Here is a 19,627-nt window from a genome sequence, read left to right as displayed (position 1 = left end):
AAAGGGTGTGTGACCAAACAGATGCTACAACGTTAACACCTCCACTATCCCAAAAGGTTGAACAGAAAGAGAAACCACACATGACCCAGACAAGCTCACAAGATGATATTCAGATGAACGAAGCAAAACGAATAATACCCTATTACACAGACACACTCAAACACTGTATCCACGGCAGCAACAAAATGCATGGTTTAAATAGCTGTGTAAAAAAGCCATCGTAAAAAATATAATTTTAAATGTTCAGTACAACCTGCCGAACCAGTGTGCAGTTAGTTCTGCATCTCTGCAAGCGACGTTATTGAATAAATGCAAGTTTAAAAGTTATTTATGGGTTTCGGGCGCGAGCATGAATGGCTATGGGGAGAACACGTGATTCCATTAAACTTTGTTTTATGGCGCAGAGTTGACAAGCCAAAATATAACTCACATTGTAGAATGGCTTGGGTGTGCAGATGGCCAAGAAAAACAGAATGATCACTGATCTCTGATGATCTCCGTGGAACCACGGATTACTCTCGGGCTTTACCGTCCATGGCTACCGTCCTCTGGCACTCTCTCCGGTCCACCATGCACCGACAGAAGAAAGCTTTCGTCATTTTTTTGTTTTACATCAACAGACCAGACGTGAAAGGTAGGCCTACGGAATGTGTTCCATGTGGCGGGCGAACTTTTGTGTATTAATTCCTGTAAATTCACCGGCTGGCGTTAAAGTAGGCTATCAATTCACCCGGCCATGTTAGCGTAGCCTATTTGTAAAAAAGAAAATCTCAAAAAACAATGAGGCGATGTTTAGGCTAAATATTCTGCCCTACAGTCTAAACGTTTAGACAAAACATGACCTATGGCATAATATGCTACAAACAGACAGAAAAACTTTTACAACTTAAGTTACATTTAACATGACTATTTTACGCTGTAGTCTGTTTAATGCATAAATAGGCCTAATAAAATTACCTTTTATTTTTATTTTTACATATAACAATATAGGTCAATTCACTTCTGTGTGATTGTCAATAGGACTATTCAAGCAATTGTGTTTGTCAATAACGCTTATTCCAGCAAACCCTTCTGGAAAGTCAGGTTATTTCAAAGGCCCTATACATTTACCTGTATTTATTTTCACATGTAGGCCTAGGCTATTTCTTATAGCCTAATTTTTTTCGGAATGGTTAAATGTGCATTCTAACAATTGTTGAGCTACAGGTCAGAGCTTGAGGTTAGTTTCCATCCGTAACTCGGCTTTGACCGTCTGGAGGAGGTGAACCGCCGGTCACCCCGTCTCCCATATGAAAAAGTGAAAAACAGGACAAAGGACTGAACCGCACGCCTGTGTTTGGAGTTCGTTCATTATGTAAATTAACATCAAATCATATTTGATCATAAGGGGGGTAGGTATAGGCTTATAGCTGGACTATTTTGATGGGCTCTTTTATTTAGGATGTTTCATAACTTTGTCGTTTGTTATAGTAAATATATAAGCTACCTTAGGCTACGCCATAAAACACAAACAATAGGCTAGGTGAATATTCAAAGTAGTTAGATTAACTCGTTTAAGTGCAGTTTAGTCAATGTGAACCTGGGTGTGCACAAGGTGGGGGTGATCGCCGGGCCACTCTGTCTGGAGGGTCATCCAGGATTCGTGCACTCTGGTTGGTCCCCCGGCCTTGCTTGCGCTGGACAACAGCAGAAATAATGAAACTACAGGATGCTGGCCGTTGAGTGATGCGTTCGGGCCCACTGGAAGATATTTATATCTTAAATCCTGCAGTGGAGACAGTGGAATGAGGAATTAAAGTCTCGGAGGTCAGTTTATCCATCTAGAATTGGGTCTCTAGATGTTACTGCCCAGGCTTCTGTGTTTAGTCTACTCTTAGCGTGTGTATGGGTCTGTATGGGTCAACATAAGGCTAAAGCACCTAAATTGTAATTGTTTATAGCAATTTAATAACTGTTGAATCGAATAACAGCCTAACTGTCAGAAGTTTGTGTTGATCTTGCATTTGGGCAGGGACCAAAGTGCATGCAACCACAGTGTAGTCTTCTCTTCAAACATTATTTGTCAAGGAGAGTTGCTCCGTCGTCTATATATACCCTGTAGAACCGAATTTGTGTGAAGAAATAACGGTCACAGATTCGGTTCTAGGGGAGTATATGGTCGATGCAAAAACGTCGATCAAATCCTTTGAAGAGGGTAGGAAGAATTGCTTTCAGTAAAATACGCAACATGATTAATACAATGTTCAGCCTCGTCGCTAGACAGTAGGCTATTCCTCATGGGTTGCAGAATATACCCTATTACCTACTTGTAGGCAATAGATTTCCGTCTGCATGTGTCTAGCTGCTCGCCTAGTCATTAATAACTGAACCAGATTTAATCATTTGAAGCCACGATTAGAGACGATAGAAAACCAAATCTTCGATAGGCTTCCTGAAACTTTTGGGTAATCGCCTACTTTGGCTAATGCAATAATTGTCTAACAAAAGTCTCTTTTCAGCTATGCTATAAGTTGTTTTTCGCATGAATTTTTGCTGTAATTAGCCTATTTCTGAACAACTTAATTATAGGCATAATGATTCAGCAGCAGTTCTACCGTTAAACTTCACATCTGACAGAATTTTGGCAATGGCTATGGAAACCTTTTTTAAAACACTCTAAATACCATATCTCATAACACACAAATCCGACTGAAACGGAACCTTTTCTCGTTTAGTTTATAATAATGTTAAATGACATATACTAAATATATCTCATTTGAGTGTAGACTACATTTTGTCTATCATACTGTTCAGAAAATGGGATAATCTAATCATATGTCCAATTACAATACTGATGGGCTCAAATGTACTCTTTTGTCCAGTAAGCAATAGTGGCATAGCTCAGAAGTCAACATGTTAGCTTAATGAAAAAGACTCGCCTTCTCCCTTTCACCAGAATGACAGACCAAGAGACCTCTAGTCCCGTAGCACGAGGATGACCCCTCTGAAACAAAGCCTCTGTCCGTCACCTCCTCAGGCGTTGTGCTGCCGCTTTGTACCGAAGGTCTCTAGCTATTGTTTTTATTATACCAGACAGTCAAGCTTGAATTATGTTCAGTATTGGCATCTGCTGGGACGCGGTTTGAGCCACACAATCTAGGCCTACTAAAACAAAAGGTAGTTGTCGCTTATTATTGGCTAAAGAGAGTGAGGATTTTGATATGCAAACCTTCGTTTGTATGGGAACCACTTTACACATTTCTGCCGTCCATAATCATGTTTAATATTCTTGAATTTTGTTTATCTGAATTTGTCGTCTCTGGAGTCGTTTGATTACCCTTACTCTACATATTTAATCGAAGTTGGTGCAAATTGCTGCTGATACGCTTGAGCCGATACTCGTCGCGCCATTTCAATTGGCTGGGTTGGTCACGTGAGCTGTTAAATCTGTGCATCTGACGGCGAGGAGGAGGGCTTTATGGTTACAGAAAAAAAGACAACTCGAGAAAAATTAGTATTTTCAGAAATTAATGACCATGAGTTCGTATATGGTGAACTCCAAATATGTTGATCCTCAATTTCCACCTTGCGAAGAATATTCGCAAACCAACTATATTCCTGAACAGGCGGGTTACTACCCCTCTTCTCAAGAGACAGTCTACCCTGCAGACCTCTGCCCCCGGTCAGACTACACACCACAGACCTACACTTGTGACACGGTGCAACAGCAGGGTCGTGAGCCGGGGCTTTCCAGCCAGCCTCTTCCCTTCACCGGTCAGACGGAACCATGCTCCCCTGTCCACCTGCCCGGTCCAAGGACCTGCGGCCCGCAACAACAGCAGAAAAGTGAGAGCAAGCCTCCGGCTGTTGTTTACCCGTGGATGAAAAAGGTCCACGTTGTCACCGGTAAGACCTGCGTCTCTTGTCATTAGTCTACACCTTTGCATTCTCTCTCCTCTCTCCTCTGTTGTACTGTAGCATCTTCTTCTCCATCCTCTTCGTTCTGCTCTCTCCGCTCATCCCACCATTTGTCTTGGCGGTGAGCCGCGGGAATCTCTGAGATATTTATGGGCTCCCTGAAAGGAACCGCAATTACACCCGCCATAAAGTTTTATAGCCTCGCGGGGAAGCATGCAGGCCGAAAGCTGTGTGGAGACAATCTCGCCACAAGGCTCGTTCTTTCTTCATGTTTGCTTCATAACAGGGACGGATTAAAAGATTCATTTTAATCTAATTAAATCTAAATCTTAAACCTTAAATTATATTTTGGGACTAGGAAAAGTGAAGGTGGGTGTTGCTGAGTGGTCACCACCGTGTGTTGTTTCATTTCAGTGAACCCAAACCACACGGGACCGGAGCCCAAACGGTCGCGGACGGCGTATACACGGCAGCAGGCTTTAGAACTGGAGAAGGAATTTCATTTTAACAGGTATCTCACGCGGAGGCGACGCATTGAGATTGCACATACGCTGTGTCTATCGGAAAGGCAAATTAAGATCTGGTTCCAGAACCGGAGGATGAAGTGGAAGAAGGACCATAAACTTCCCAACACCAAAGGCCGATCCTCCGGTGGCCCTGGCCAGAGATCGCTGGCAGTAACTAAGGACGACCCTACTCACATCACGGCACTGTAGGGCAGGGCACTCCGTCCTGGAAGTACTGGGTTTAAACAGCTATGTTGAAACACGTGGAGAACACGCACACAGAGAGTTTATATGAAGACACGATTTTTGTTCCGATTCAAGGCTGATCCATGCAGAGAAACAGGCTTCGGGGTTAATGCAACTCAACTTAAACCTCATCTTACCTGTTTGACCGAAATAGACTATATGTGAACAAACCCACGTCCAGTTAAGTCAGTTCTTCATGACAGTAGACTATTTATATTCATCAGTTTGATATGCTATGTTTATTATAATCTTTCATTTCGTCCTTTCTGTATTTTTGGGGGTGAATATCGCCCGTTAATGTTTATGTAAATGCAGCATATTTTATTTGTAAAAATGCTTCTGAATGCCCGAATACCAATAATGTAAACTACAAATAAAGTAGTTATTTTAAACTATAAATATACTTTGTAAAGCTATTGCTGAAGGTTGTGAATCATATGCGTAAATCTAGCCCACCATTTTACGCGCCGTTTGCATTAACACACCAGATAGCGTTTCCTTTGAATAACAATTGGGAAAGTATTTAAATAGCCCATATAAACTGACCATAAGCCTTGGGCATGATATAAAGATTATCAGTAAAAATCTAAATCAATATTCACAAATTGGAAAACAAAATTAGTAGTCAGAGTTGCTTACATCCGGCCCTTGTTTCCAGTCTTGCTGAAAACAAGATTTAATGTTATCTATCAAATGAAGGCGATAGCCTATAGGCTGAAAATTTTGAAAAGGTTTATTTAATCATTCTGATAATCAAATTGGAGGGAAAAGGGTCAGAACCGAGAAGATTTATTGCCTATTGATTAACTAAACCAAGCCAAAATGACAATCAAATCAAACGAAATTCCATCTGATGATGTAAGCTAATATTATGTGGGTATCGAATGTTGTGTTGTGCATGCATGTTATAGGCCCTAGAATTATCTTTTCTTCAGCACAAACAAAACGATCCCATTGCGCACGTGTACTGGGCAGATGCCTCCACACCGATCACGAGGCTGTGCTGCTTGGTGTCTCAGTGTGAAGGTAAAAAGCTGTTTTACCTAAAAAGCGGTTTTACCTTCACACTGAGACACCAAGGCAGAAGTTTAGCAAGGCTGGGTGGAGGATTCCCCGTAACCGTGCTGGAGGGTTGGGAGAACAGGCTAGAGGGTTTCCAAAGCTTCACTGTGCGCAGGTTCAAGCTGGGGACAGACCAGCCCAGTAGTGGATCAGTTACCCAGCGCCTCAGGCCTGACCTCTGAACCCTGACCCAAAGCATTGTCATGCTGTAAACAGTTCATATAGACTGCGACTGGCTTGTCCCAGGCCCAGTCTGGAGTAAAACTAATTCAAACGTATTGAACGTAATTGAGCAGGCCAAATAAAACAAAGTCCGCAGTGACGATTCGTAGAGAGTTTATTACATCAGCATCAGTTGAATCTGCGCTGGTCACATGGTCGAACTACTTCCCATCATCGTTCAGATTCCAGTTGGTGCATCCCCTTGACAACTTGCTAGGCAACATCGTGATGGCTGCCATGTTCAGCTCTGTCCAAACCTCTAAGAAAGGCGTTTCTAATAGGCTACAGTATATATTTTGTCATGTTTAGAATATGACATGTCAAAACACAATGAGATTGGTGACTACAATTACAGGTTCAGAGTGTGTAGGTTTGTGATGTGTATCTTTCGACTGTTCGATTGTGCTTTTATTTTACAAATAGCCCTACGTTATCGTAGGAAATGATTTAATTGAGATATTATTCTACCCCTTTGCATACCTTTGGATGCGTGGCTTTTTTGGGCTGTGCATGGAGACCTGTCAACCTCTTGTCGTTGTTCTGTGTGCGTGTGCGTTCGTGTGTATGTGTGTGAATGCAAGGCCCCTCTCAGGGACCATAGGGTTCCTATCCATTCATCATTTAGCCGCAAGATCACATGGTCATGAGTAAGCGCTGCTGGAAAAATGCTTGCATTTGTAACCATATCAAATAAACTGGCTATAATAGGGCTATAGATTATTCAGAAGCATGTAACCAGTAGCCTGTAATGTCGACCGGAAGTAGAGAACCCTGTGTATAAAATCGTAATAGAGCCTTTCTTAAACGCAAACACACGCAGACAAAGGCCTACAAGTAATAGGCCTACATGATGTACGAGACAGTAGGCCTATAGACCTGTAGGCTATAAAATAGAAAGTAGTAAGGGGACGCTAAAAATAGGCTGGGTGGAAGTACATTTATTCACCAAGGAGCTCAAAAATAACTTGGTGGGAAAAATCTAAATTGTATCAGGACTGTTATTGGAATTGAACTCTGCACTTAGCGCCTGGTTACACATTTTCCCGTGTCCTTTTGGTAACACTGAGGCTCATTGCATTAAAGGGTTGAGGTTGAATTGACTTTTGTGGCAGAATTCAGTTGTTAACCAGCAGACAATACCGGTAGCTCGCTCATCTGGTCAACGAACCATTTATTTGTACTCTTCAGGTTAACTATTAATCAACATTGTATATAGCTGAAGAAACTAGGTCCAAGGAATGCATGTTAGACCTGCTAAATCAGAACACAGGGACTAATAAAATAGAAATTGAAAGAAAGATTAGTCTGATTGAAAAGATAAAAATAAATTGGTCAGCCATTTTACGTCACAAGAAAGTGTGACAGTCAAGTAGTGTAAATAGTCAATATCAACACAGATCCTATGTCCAAAGTATGGGCTGCATACGTCTGTGTGTGACAAGTGCGGGTATTCTGAGCGTGGTGACAGTTGTCCAGCTCACCGTAAATCCTTTAATTGCTGTGAGTGTGAGAGACGGCTGGGGGCCGGGCATCGAGGCGAGGACAGTAAATCTTTGACTTTATTACCCAAGAGCATATGCCCGTGCCAGGCCAGCGAAACCAGGCCAGTGAGTAGCTGTCTAGGCTGGCGTCAGTGAAGCCTTAGACCCGGTGCTGGAACTATACCCCTCACTCAAACAAAAGACCTAACGGTCTGTTTGCATACACTTCCATATAAAATCTAATAGAGTCGTCTAATGGAAGCTCAATGTCACCACACAAACTACATAATTGTCAGAACAATAACAGGCCTAATTGTTCGTGTTCGGATAGGCCTACGTAGGCCTACAGCACAGATGCAATGACAATACAAATATTTTAATATCACGTAATTCTTAAGCATGTATGACATGTGTTTTGGGATGTATCAGTATAGACCTAATAGAGGCCACTGGCAGTACGTGTGGGATCGTGGTGTTTAGAGAATGGTGCAAGGACTGATAGAGCGCGACTCTGTTCCATTGATGAGAGGCTTCCAACACGAGCTCCGTGTCACGTGAGCAAATCTGCGTGGAACCTAAAGAGATCCTCGTTTCCATCATATTACATGCTGATGGAGATATGAATGAAATTATGACTGCATGGCGGATACCGAGTGACTGGTATGTGGTAGGAGTAGGCTACCTACGTTGTTATTGGTAGCGGAGGACTCCACGGTCCTCTCCGCTGGGAATACGATGTGCTGGTGCGGAGATGTGTGAGGAAGCCTGAGCAGGTCTAGACGGCTCTGTACTGCCGGGAGCCGCGTGAGGGATGTTCTGGCGGTCTGGAGACGAAGCAGAGACCGAGGCGGAGGAAGGACCGCGTGATAAATTGATTTAAAGGTAAGCAACTGAATGTCCAAACGAAGCCCTTCATCACGCAGTCCCTCGCAGAGAATAAACGTGATTTATGTTTTCAGGGGAGAGGGACGGTCGTTATCAACATCACGGTATTAAACCACGGTTAGTCCATGAGCTTGAAGGCTTTCATACATAGGCTATATTTTAGCTAAACATACGTTTTACGAATATGCGTTACCATTTTAGTCCTACATGTATATTGAAGATGGGTTAGGAGGATTTTTCAGTTTGATAAGAATTGGGACAATAACGTCGGAATTGGCAACCACTTAATATCAATCGGTGGACTGTAAATCACATTAATTTGAGGTATTATTATAAGAGTAGAGAGAATGCAGATTTGTATCTCCATACGCTCGCAGGGATCTGTAAAATGTTGTTCTGACATTTCCTGTCGTGATGACGATAATGACTGCTGCGCTATAACCATACAGGCCGCATATTGGTATACAGCTCTTGAATATAAAGCATTTTGGAACGAACACATCTCTGTCGTAAACATCATCCTCAGCAGAATAAAGTCTATATTAGCCTATAAAGCCGTACTCTAACTCTTCATATCACATCACAATTTTCTGTCTGAAATGGAATAGACTGAAATAACCTGCTATTTTGTTATTTGTAGCCCATCTATAGCCTACCTATTATTCTGGGCTATTTCATAATTTCCCATAAAACTAACTGAACAATCTCTGTTGATAATATATTATATTATAAACACTGAAGTCGTATAGGCCAACAGGATTCCTTTTACATCATAAAATAAATCTGCATTGGATTTACAATCCACATTTGTTTAATAATTGATTTAATAATAATACAAATTCAGAATTTGATACATAGTTGTATAATGAATTTGTACATATTTAGACAAACAAATAAATACATTTTGTATACTGTTCTTCTGCGTGGCTCGAGCTCGGTCCATTGTGCCATTGTACTAACCAACTTACCGTAACGATCGCGTGGGCGAGAACATCTTTTTCACAGAATAGAGAGTTTACAAATCACTAGAAACTACAAATTAAACTCCCACGAAATACACAGTGCTCCCTTTATACTAGATCCGTTAAAGTTAAGGCTATTGATTGTTTGCTTCCCTTTATAATCACTGCCAACCTATAGGCCCTAAACACAGAGCGGCAATAGTCCCACCAACATATAGAGAAATCCAGCTTGTTTGTTTTGTCTCGGCGTGGATGACAAGTGGTGAGAGCTGGAGCTCAGTTTGAAAATAAGACAAGAGCGATGCTGAAAAGTTGAGCTGAGATAGCATTTGTGCCTCAGTCAAAACGCTTCCGTTGGTTATTCATTAATCTGAGTTATGGCCGCTCAAGCAAGGGTCAGCACGGAGCCCAGAGCAGAAATACCTCACAGAAGATTCACATGTGTAGAATTATGTAGCACTCACATACTCATGGCAAAGGTTTCGTCTTATATAAAAAAAATATTTTTCATTGATATATATATTTGTTTATTTATTGTGTTTGTGATATCAGTCACCGTCTCTGTTTAGGGAAGAACATCAGCAAATGGCAGACAAAAGCTGAACTCACCAAATCTGTATTTCAGAGAACCACGGAGACGTGGTCACACAGATCATAAAGGAGACCAAGGACATTAAAGCTGCAAACTACACAAAAAGGTTGCCCATTTAAAGACATATAGGCCTATCTGAAATAACGTTTAGGTCTTGTGATTTAATTTCTAGTTAAAAAGTGGATTACATTCTAAAATGTTAACGGGTTATTTAACTAATAACACGGTGATGGGACGTTGACAGTATTGTGGTCACCACATTAATAACATCGGATGTAATATCTTAAAGAAGTAGGCCTATATTCAATTTGGTTTGTGATAAAGATGTTACAGTGGAGAAGCCTGTAATTTGTAAAAGGTTATTTTCTTGGGGGCAAATTGTTCACAAACAACAGTAACCACGAGGCGCATTTGCCTACACAAAGAAACACGATCACCAGTTTCAAACAATAAATGTTGTAAACCAAATATTATAGGATTAAATATGTAGTCCACTTGTAACTGTGAACATGCCTTTATAACCGAACTCGAAATCGAATCTCGAAAGTGTTTTTCTCTTCATTCCAAATAAAGGCGTTTCTACGCGCGCAGGACAGGCAGTCATAAATATCCTCGTGCACAGCGGTGACAGATAGCCCACATTAGTATGCACCGCGAGCTCTCAGTAGCTGCCTGAGTCGGAGGCCTCCCTCGTGCATGCACCACTATATGGCTAAAAGGGCATCTGCACAGGATACAGGAGGTTATCACAGCACAGAAGGGCTTTTTATGGACGCCACCCAGGTCCCCCTGCTCACGAATCCAACTAGATTGGAACAATAGGACGTTCGCAAGAATATTGGAAAATTATCGGCTTTTAGACATGGTTCTTATCACAAGAGGATTTTTTCCCGTCATAAACCACCTCTGAATAATTACTGCAGATCTGAGAAACTAGGTTTAGCAGTGGTCTTGTTCTGGTGAACATGTAAAGGCAGGTTCCTTTCAAGGCAGATAACATACACCTGGACATCCAAAATAGCAAATTATTTTAGCTCAAAGTAATATTACCATCAGAAGAATTTCCTCTTACAAAGTATTTTTTTTCCTATGCCAAAGTCATCCTAATGGCTCATTGTGGGTGTCTTAAACATTAAGACCAGAGGTCTTTGTTCCCTTTAAGAGAGGAGAAATGTGGATGGACCACCAAATGCCGATTAGCGTTCTTTGTGGTTATTCTAGACAAAAGGAGATCTTAGACGACAGGTTAATGTTTAACCGACTCTTTGTGATGGCCAGGGCTTTGTGAGGGTTAGCTGGATAGCATAACAGTCTCGTTTCCATTCATCAAAACGCATGCTTTACTATTTGAATGAAAAAAAGATCTGATAGTTGTAGAAATGTGTCTATTTTAAACACGCTTCGAGTCCTTGCTTCTGGATTCTAGATATGACAGGGTCTTTGACTGATTCCTTTTTTCAGCAGGTCCCAGAAAGAGAGAGAGGGTGAGAGAGGGAGGGGGTAGCATTTTCCGGTCACCCTGCCACATAACTCCCTCCTATTGGCCAACAGCTATAGGCCAGACTAGATGCCCGCCATGCAGAAGGCCACTTATTATGACAGTTGTGTGTTTGAGGACGGTCCCTACCCCAAGTCAGAGGGACACACATACACACACCCTGTCTACCGGGCCCTCCCAGAACCCCCTCACGCTCCTACAACACACACCGATGAACATGGCGGCAGGGACAGCCATGATGCCCGGAGTAAAGTCACCCCTCCGCCTCCTCCTCCTCCTCCGCCTCCGCCTCCTCCTCCTCTGCAGCAGTTGGCCCCGCCTTTGCCTGCCATCCCCCTTTCCTCCAGCTCCCATCCCCCTAACGGAACTCCTGGTGGAGCTCCTCCAGCCAGGGCCAAGCTGGTGTTTCCCTGGATGAAGGACTCTCGTCAGAACGCCAAGCATAAGAATAACAACACCAGCAAAGAGGGTATTTATCACTGATTTCAAGGTGTTATACAGTAGCTTATGTCTCCCATGACCTCCCTTGTTCTCTCTGTCTTGTTTGAGGGTTAATTCAACCATCAGCTTAATTGTGTAAAAGGAGGTCCCAAACCCAGAATATAACCTCCAGGCTGAGATGTTTCCCATGTCTTTCAGGGGAGCAGTGTGAGGAGTACAGCCCACCCGAGGGGGGCTCGAAGCGGATCAGAACCGCTTACACTAGCGCCCAGCTGGTGGAACTGGAAAAGGAGTTCCACTTCAACCGCTACCTCTGCCGACCACGGCGGGTGGAGCTCGCTAACGTCCTTCACCTGTCCGAGCGCCAGATCAAGATCTGGTTCCAGAACCGCAGGATGAAATACAAGAAAGACCAACGGGGTTTAGGGTCACTGCCCTCCCCGCTGGGCTTGTCTCCTGACTGCAGCCCACCCATCCACCACACTGGGTTTGTAGCTCACCTCCACAGCTACGACCCGCCCTCACCACAGTCCTTTTCCAGGGCGCCGCCGGGCGTGTACAACTTGCCGTCATACCCGGTGGATCAGAGCCTTGAGCAGCAGAGACGGTACCCCGAATATGAGCATCAGGGCTACCATGGTAACGGTGGCTATGTCGCGAACGCTAATCCTCAAAGCCAGGGTGTGTATGGTGCTGAGAGCTTCTCTGACTCTGGGCCGCACTCAGGCCCAGGGTTCCACATGGGCCCCCTCCCCCAGCACCACTCTGCCCCCTTGGAGTACCATGGCACGGGGGGCCATGCCGGGTCCTGCCTGTCCGACCCCACCTTCCCCGAAATCACCCCACGCCACACTGCTCAGGGACGGACACTTGAGGTTCCGAGGCTGACCCACCTGTAGAGGTTCGGCTGACTCACCTGTAGTCCTGTAACCCAATAACTACCTGTAGTCTACAGGGGTTGTGCCTCTCTGTTTGATGGCCGCTTTAGGCAAGAGGAAATACAGGGTACATAGCATGGAGGCTGAGCTGTCTCTATGGAATGCACGCACAATACACATGTGAGTCCTAGTATCCTGCCCACATATTTTGCTACATTTTAGTTGCTAGGGGAAGGGGTGGGGGTGGGGGGGGGGGGTCAGCTCTGAGTAGGATTGGTTGAGGGTGAGCGGAGAGGGTGCTGGTCCTGGAAGCCAAGATTGTATTGAGTTGTGTCAAATATGAGTTATCAATCAAACCTTGAGATAAAAACACACACACCCTTCTGAGAGGCTAACTGTGAGTTTACGTCATCAACATCACACGGGATACTTTTAGTGCAAAATATTGGGTAGATTATCAATTTGTTATAGGTGGAATGAGAAACAGTATTTTTATGTAATTGTTTTGATATCTTGTCGCATGCAGTTTATTGTATTTATTATCAAACCTTACATGTTTACATATCGTAGATAATGTGACACTTAATTATGAATTTTAAGGCACTTAAGGTGGCAATGTCATTCTGTGTTTTGTAGAGTAAATATGTTTTAATTTTATTAAATGTCAAATGTAGTGAATCTAGTATTTTGTTAAATATTATAGAATAAAAAAATCTTTGATAAGAAAATTGTATGGATTTGTTTAAACCTCATCAATACACACGGTAAATCATTAAAAAAAATATTTACGAAACAAGAGGTCAACATGAAAATTATGGACCAGACGATGTTAAACACGGCGAGACAACACGTGTTAGAAAGACAGGCTTAAACATACTCTAGGACTCGTGGCCGTCAAGGATCTCTGTCATGTCATCATAGGGAACTGAATACAACTAACCAAACAACTAACTAAGCAAGGCCACTGATGAAAACTTAGACCACTGCAATTTGGCTGAGCAAGAATTATATGTGAATCCCTGCGTGAGGAGGAGTGAAGTTGGCTCCCCACCCAACGCAAAACGTCAAAATAGTCTCAATCGTTTGTGCTCCGTTTGTGCTGGTTTGTGCTGCAATTATTTTCGTTTGTGCTGCTTTTATTTTGTAGATATTAAAGAATGTTTTATAGGTCATCCTGAGGTCACTCAAACCCAAAATAGTCTCAACCGTTTGTGCTTCGTTTGTGCCGTTAAAATGTTCGTTTTTGCTGCAGCGGTATTTTTTATATTGGACATTTAATTGTCTGGCGATGACGTCACCCCCTCCTCCCTCCCACTTGCTCTAAACTGATTGTTAATAGTCGCAATAAAACATTCTCTAAAAAATGAAAGCAGCACAAACGAAAATAATTGCAGCACAAACCTAGCACAAACGATTGAGACGATTTTGACGGTGTTTTGCGTTGGGTGGGTGGCCAACTTCACGCAGGTTTGAGACCTTGACTACGGAACTAACAATGTTCCACTCGATTTGAAGCAGCGGACAGCTGCAGAGACGCACCGGTGCGTCTGACGTCAGAGCAACACTGATGCTGCGGCGTGCCCTTAACCTTGTTGTACGCTGAGAATATTCTACACACAACTGCGGTTTAGTTTGAGTTTTGACAGATTTCACTATGTCACTTGCAGCAGAGGCCTTTGTCTCCCAGATAGCAGGTAATGTGTCTTCATTGAATTGTTGTTACATGTCTTTATGCTACCAAATTGCAAGCTAGCTAGTACGTATCCAGCAGCAACATTAGCCACTGTAGCCAGCAGAAATATAGCTCGCGTCACAAATTAGCACACACATCAACAGAGTATATGTTCCAATCAAAGGTTATATACTGCATCAAAGTCATCTATGGTTGTAGCTCAGTTGTGCTCGGCGTGTGCCCTTGCCAACGTAACCGCATTCGTCGTAGCTAGCACTCGCTCCTACTGTGTGTTAACTAAGGCGGCTAGCTGCTTATGCTAGGTAGTATAGTCGTCATCCACGGGGATATGCTGTGCCAACGTAGTTTCTCACCACGTCTGTGTGTTTGACCTGTCCGTTTCCTGCAGCCGCTGAGCCTTGGCCGGAAAACGCCACCCTGTATCAGCCTCTGAGAGGTGAGTTTCCACAGACAGTTTCGTTTTTTTAAATTAGTCTCTGATTGGATGGTTGTTATTGGTGGTCTGAAGCAGGTGTGTTTACACCAGGTAGTGTACTGTAAGCTGTGGCGACCTCACTGTTAGGGATGCTTACCAGACCGTACACAAAGTTTCTGCATTTGGATACAATGTTCCCCTCTGTCTTTATATCCATTCATTGATCCCTTCTGCCCATCGCTACCACCATGCCTACATATCTCCTTCTTCCTTCTCTCTTTCTCTCCCTCTCTGGTGTTGTTCTCCAGAAGACCAGATCTTGCTGTCAGATTGTGCTTCCTCTCTAGCAGTGCAGGTAAGTCTACGCCAACACATTACACACGTTACTAGACAACACACGACAGCAGGACATGTTCCCAGGCAACCCAGTACAGCTTGACACGTTGCTAGGCAGCAGAGCCATTTGACCACGTTATGACGCCACATAGGACAGTGTGACTTGGGCAAGAATTCCCCTGCCTTCCCAAGAACTCAGAACAGTGTGAGCTGGAGAGGTGCTGCTCAGACAGCCCAGCTGGGCAGACATTGTTCTTAATGTAGTACCTGGTGTCCAGATATCAGTGGATCCCCTGGCGTATCTGAATCCTAGCCTGGTGAATATGACGGAAGGATAGATAGGACGTGACTGTACTGTAGGGTTAGTGGATGACATGGGAGGGTAGATGATGAAGCGTTGTCACTGTGTGTCCTAGGCCTACCTGAGGATGTGTGGCCTTCCTGTCCAGGTGATCTGCCGACCCAACGCAGAGTACATGTCCCCCTCCGGTCAGTCTTCCATGGCTACTGTGTTTGTGTGTGTATTTGTGTGTGTGTGTGTGTGTGTACACTGAAAGTTGATTATGTGTATCCCCAGGTAAAGTCCCCTTCGTTCAGGTTGGAAACCAGGTGGTGTCAGAGCTGGGGCCTATAGTACAGTTCACCAAGGCTAAGGTAACATGCGTGCGCACACAGACACACACACACACACTGTTTCAACCATTATTTGTGCTTTGGTCTAGGTGAGGGAGAAAAGGGCCAATAGGAAAGTGTGCCAGGGGTGATTACATGGTAGCACGACAACACAATGACCTGGAAACGAAAATGCTTAGTAATATTATTTATTATTATTCATATTTATTTGCACAACGCCACTGTGAATGCTGCCACAAAAAATAATACAGTAAAACTGCTAAAGACACGCACCTGCCAGGGCTTAATAATACCTCTCTAACAAAGGTGCATGACACCAGTTCTTTGCCTATTGTTCTTAACAAGTATAAACTACATTACAGAATGTATGCACATGGGCATCTTAACTGTCCCCTTGCCCCTGTGCAAACAACCAAACCAAACAAAAATCACACTATACCGGGTCCAATTAACAAACGAAAGGATTTCAAAATAGTGGATACTACTAACAGCAAGTTTCTAACAAATACGCATAAAGACACAATCAAATCAAATCCACACAGTAACAAAATCGACTCTCGCATGGAAGACAGTTGGGATTTAAATGGGAGACAAACAGCTGATTGGTTTGGAGCAGTAAGCGCTAGTGACGAGGAATGGAGACGATTAGATGATTAGCGAATCACAGACGGACACCTGGGAGACAAAACATAAACCACAACTATACGGACATAGACAGGAATATCTGGAAATAAACATGCCTGTAAAACACACACACACTGTGTGTACTGTGCACCTGTCTGAATCCCTTCTCCTCCACCCCAGGGCCACACTCTCAGCGATGGTCTAGATGATGTGCAGAGAGCTGAGATGAAGGCCTACATGGAACTGGTCAATAACATGTTATTCACTGCAGAGGTACACTAACACACACACACATCCAATGTATTAAGTTAAACCTCCTTCTCTTTCTCTACCTCTCTACATCTACTTCCTTCTCCCTACCTCTCGCTCTCCCTACCTCTCGCTCTCTCTACCTCTCGCTCTCTCTACCTCTCGCTCTCTCTACCTCTCGCTCTCTCTACCTCTCGCTCTCTCTACCTCTCGCTCTCTCTACCTCTCGCTCTCTCTACCTCTCGCTCTCACACTCTTCTCTTATTGTTTTGGTTCCTCTCTTCCTTCTGCCCATTAAATGAGTCTTTTTCCCCTGTCTCATTTCCTCTCTCTGTGTCCAGTTGTATATCCAGTGGTGTGATGAGACCACAGCGGCCGAGGTGAGAGCCTAAACCTTCATCTTCACCAGGCAGCAGTTTGGGCATCTGGGGAGAGGAGGAGAACGAGAAGGAGGAGAAGATGATCTGTGCAGGAAGAACAAAACAAACAAACATTTATTTTTTTGTTTACTCTGTGTGTGTGTGTGTGTTTGTTTGCGTGTGTGTATATGTGCTCTCTCGCTCACTCAGATCTCGCGGCCCAGGTACAGCAGTCCATTCTCCTGGCCTCTCAACCACATCCTAGCCTATCAGAAACAGTGGGAGGTCCGAAGGAAGATGAACGCCATTGGCTGGGTGGGCAAGAGTCTGGAACAGGTCAGAGTTCAGACAGACCCCAGTAGAACACAGTAGAATAGGACAGAAACACATAGAACATAAGTCCGGGCTCACAGACCCACTTTGAAACCAGAACCGAACCATTTGATTATGTTGTCGTCATACATTGTGCATAATTAACTATATTATCTCTAATCCCAGAATGACATTGATTGTTCATTTGAATAACTCCTCTTCTCTCTGCTCTCCCTCTTCTTCCTCAGGTGTATGAAGATGTGAGCCAGTGCTGTCAGGCTCTCTCTCAACGTCTAGGAACACAGCCCTACTTCTTCAACAAGCAGTATGTTTATCTTGAGTTAAATGACAGTAGTACATTAGATTAGTACACCGTACAATGTTAGAGTAGTACTCTCTATTATAGTAGTTTTATATTAGACTTGTGCTTCGTATTACAATAACAGTGTATTAGACTATTGTTCCGTTTTACAGTAACAGTATATCAGACTTACAGCGTCTACCAAATGACTTGGATGTAATAAGAGCAATGCACTCCTCCCCCACTCCACCCCCCCAACACATGTCCCAGGCCCACAGAGCTGGATGCCCTGGTGTTCGGCCACCTCTTCACCATCCTGACCACGCGTCTGACCAGCGACCAGTTGGGCGAGAAGGTCAAGGCCTACAGCAACCTGCTGGGGTTTGTGCGCCGCGTGGAGCAGGCCTACTTCGAGAACAGCCAGGCTGGAACCACCTCCAGAGGGTTGAGCAAGGGCCCCTCGCTCATCTGAGAGCTGCACACACACATCTGCACACACACACAAATGCACACACAAAAACACACGCACACAAAATAAATCACTGATATGGACATGCACACACATAAAAACGAAGACACACAGGCACATAAGAAGGGAAACAGTTCCCACACATGCATGCGCCACACACACCAACCCCATCATCTGGTTAGGGTTAGTCCCTTATTCCTCCGGTCCTGAACCCTGGAACTACCTAGCTTTCCCTCCCTCCCTCCTTACTCTCCCCCCTCCGTCTCCTCCCTCTATTCTTGTCTCCTTCTCCCTCCTCTCTCCCCCTTCCCTTCCAGTTGTGTCTATGTCTGTTAATGCCATAACAGGAATACACCCTGTGTATTATACCCTGTGTATTCCTGTGTATCTGTGACGTTTCAAACAACACCAAGCAATTACTCGTATATCAATATGTCACCAAATAGTTTTCCCCCCCTTTTCTAATGTCTGATTTTGTTGTTGTTTTTTGTCCTCTGAATTGTTGAATGGAAAGTGCCTACTCAAATAAAACCCCATCTGTCAGACCATGGAGGTGCCTGTTCTGAGCTGTTATTGCTGCTGCAGGGGGAGTAGGAAGGGATAAGGAATAGGAGGAGAACGTAAGTCAGGAGGTATGTTTGAGGACATGAGAGGGAGGGGGTGAGTGAGGAGGTGAAAAGTAGGGGGTGAGAGGGAGGGGGTGAGGGAGGTGTGTATGCTAAGGTGACGAACATTGGTATTCTAGAGATATAAGCAGCTAGCCTCTGTGGGCACATGGATACTAAAACACACACGAATACACAAACAACACACCATGTAGGTCTTAGGGAACTCTGGGAAGGGTTCCAGGAAGTGGACAGGAAACTGATCATTACGATGTCCCAGGAGATGTGCATGTGTGTGTAGACGTGCGAGTGTGAGACAAGATCAAGGTGCAGGCTAGAGTCTCGTCCTGGGCGTGGCCTTAAGTCTGGGGTTGCAGCGGTTGCCCCTGGCAATGGCAGCTTTGAACCCTGAAACCCAGACTGTGACAGGTCACATGACAGATGGGTTGACTGAAATGACCCTCTGCTCTTTTCTGGAATGTCGGTGTTCTTCATCCAGACAAACTGATCCCACCCACTCACATACACACCTTATATATAACTACTCTATGTTGACAGATTGACCAGTGCGATAAGAGTTGTATCAATTAGAGACAGTTAAGTTTGTTTTTCCCTTCTCTGCATACACACCAGCACACACACACCCACACACTTACTCATATATACACACGCATTTATACACACACCTTTCACAAACACACACAAACAGTTCTCACACAAACACATGCACTACGTGCACACACAGCAATCTGTGACTCCTGTTGTTGCTGGGAACACCCCCCCTAGTGGTGGGAGCATGTACCACACTTAACCCTGCACACTGTCCATCTGTCTGTCTATCTGTCTGCCTACCTTCATGCTTGCTTGCTTGTCTGAGTCCTTGGACTGTCTGGGACTCTGTGACCAACTCGGCTGTAAATACGATGGTAAACCTGAAAAGGTTCAGTTACACATAGCTTGG

At 44.1% G+C, this 19,627-nt stretch overlaps 3 protein-coding genes across 6 annotated transcripts; all 3 read left to right on the top strand.

Annotated features, from left to right (window-relative positions):
• The first annotated feature begins 414 nt into the window (after positions 1-414).
• Positions 415-5,034, top strand: LOC134007621 (homeobox protein Hox-D4a-like). 2 transcript variants are annotated; one of them, XM_062447205.1, is made up of 3 exons: positions 415-634; positions 3,574-3,885; positions 4,312-5,034. In XM_062447205.1, exons 1-3 carry the CDS (start codon positions 535-537, stop codon positions 4,611-4,613), a joined length of 714 nt encoding a protein of 237 aa, XP_062303189.1. In that variant the 5' UTR covers positions 415-534; the 3' UTR covers positions 4,614-5,034. The 2 variants fall into 2 exon arrangements, with proteins under 2 accessions (XP_062303189.1, XP_062303190.1); XM_062447206.1 differs by lacking the exon at positions 415-634 and having other exon boundaries at positions 2,171-3,885; positions 4,312-5,033.
• A 2,888-nt stretch (positions 5,035-7,922) lies between these two features.
• LOC134007516 (homeobox protein Hox-D3a-like) lies at positions 7,923-13,383 on the top strand. Of its 2 annotated transcripts, none has more exons than XM_062447013.1 (3): positions 7,923-8,296; positions 11,318-11,820; positions 11,991-13,383. In XM_062447013.1, exons 2-3 carry the CDS (start codon positions 11,421-11,423, stop codon positions 12,689-12,691), a joined length of 1,101 nt encoding a protein of 366 aa, XP_062302997.1. In that variant the 5' UTR covers positions 7,923-8,296; positions 11,318-11,420; the 3' UTR covers positions 12,692-13,383. The 2 variants fall into 2 exon arrangements, with proteins under 2 accessions (XP_062302997.1, XP_062302996.1); XM_062447012.1 differs by having other exon boundaries at positions 11,315-11,820.
• An 813-nt stretch (positions 13,384-14,196) lies between these two features.
• On the top strand, positions 14,197-18,611 carry mtx2 (metaxin 2). Of its 2 annotated transcripts, none has more exons than XM_062447015.1 (10): positions 14,197-14,364; positions 14,752-14,799; positions 15,090-15,133; positions 15,531-15,603; positions 15,692-15,768; positions 16,552-16,644; positions 16,962-17,000; positions 17,190-17,315; positions 17,540-17,616; positions 17,863-18,611. In XM_062447015.1, exons 1-10 carry the CDS (start codon positions 14,325-14,327, stop codon positions 18,062-18,064), a joined length of 819 nt encoding a protein of 272 aa, XP_062302999.1. In that variant the 5' UTR covers positions 14,197-14,324; the 3' UTR covers positions 18,065-18,611. The 2 variants fall into 2 exon arrangements, with proteins under 2 accessions (XP_062302999.1, XP_062302998.1); XM_062447014.1 differs by having other exon boundaries at positions 15,087-15,133.
• The last annotated feature ends 1,016 nt before the right edge of the window (positions 18,612-19,627 follow it).

This window comes from Osmerus eperlanus, chromosome 21 (assembly GCF_963692335.1).
Source record: "Osmerus eperlanus chromosome 21, fOsmEpe2.1, whole genome shotgun sequence".
Taxonomy (NCBI): Eukaryota; Metazoa; Chordata; class Actinopteri; order Osmeriformes; family Osmeridae; genus Osmerus; species Osmerus eperlanus.
Note: the sequence above shows the minus strand (reverse complement) of the source record. Positions and strands in the feature narration are given on the sequence as shown.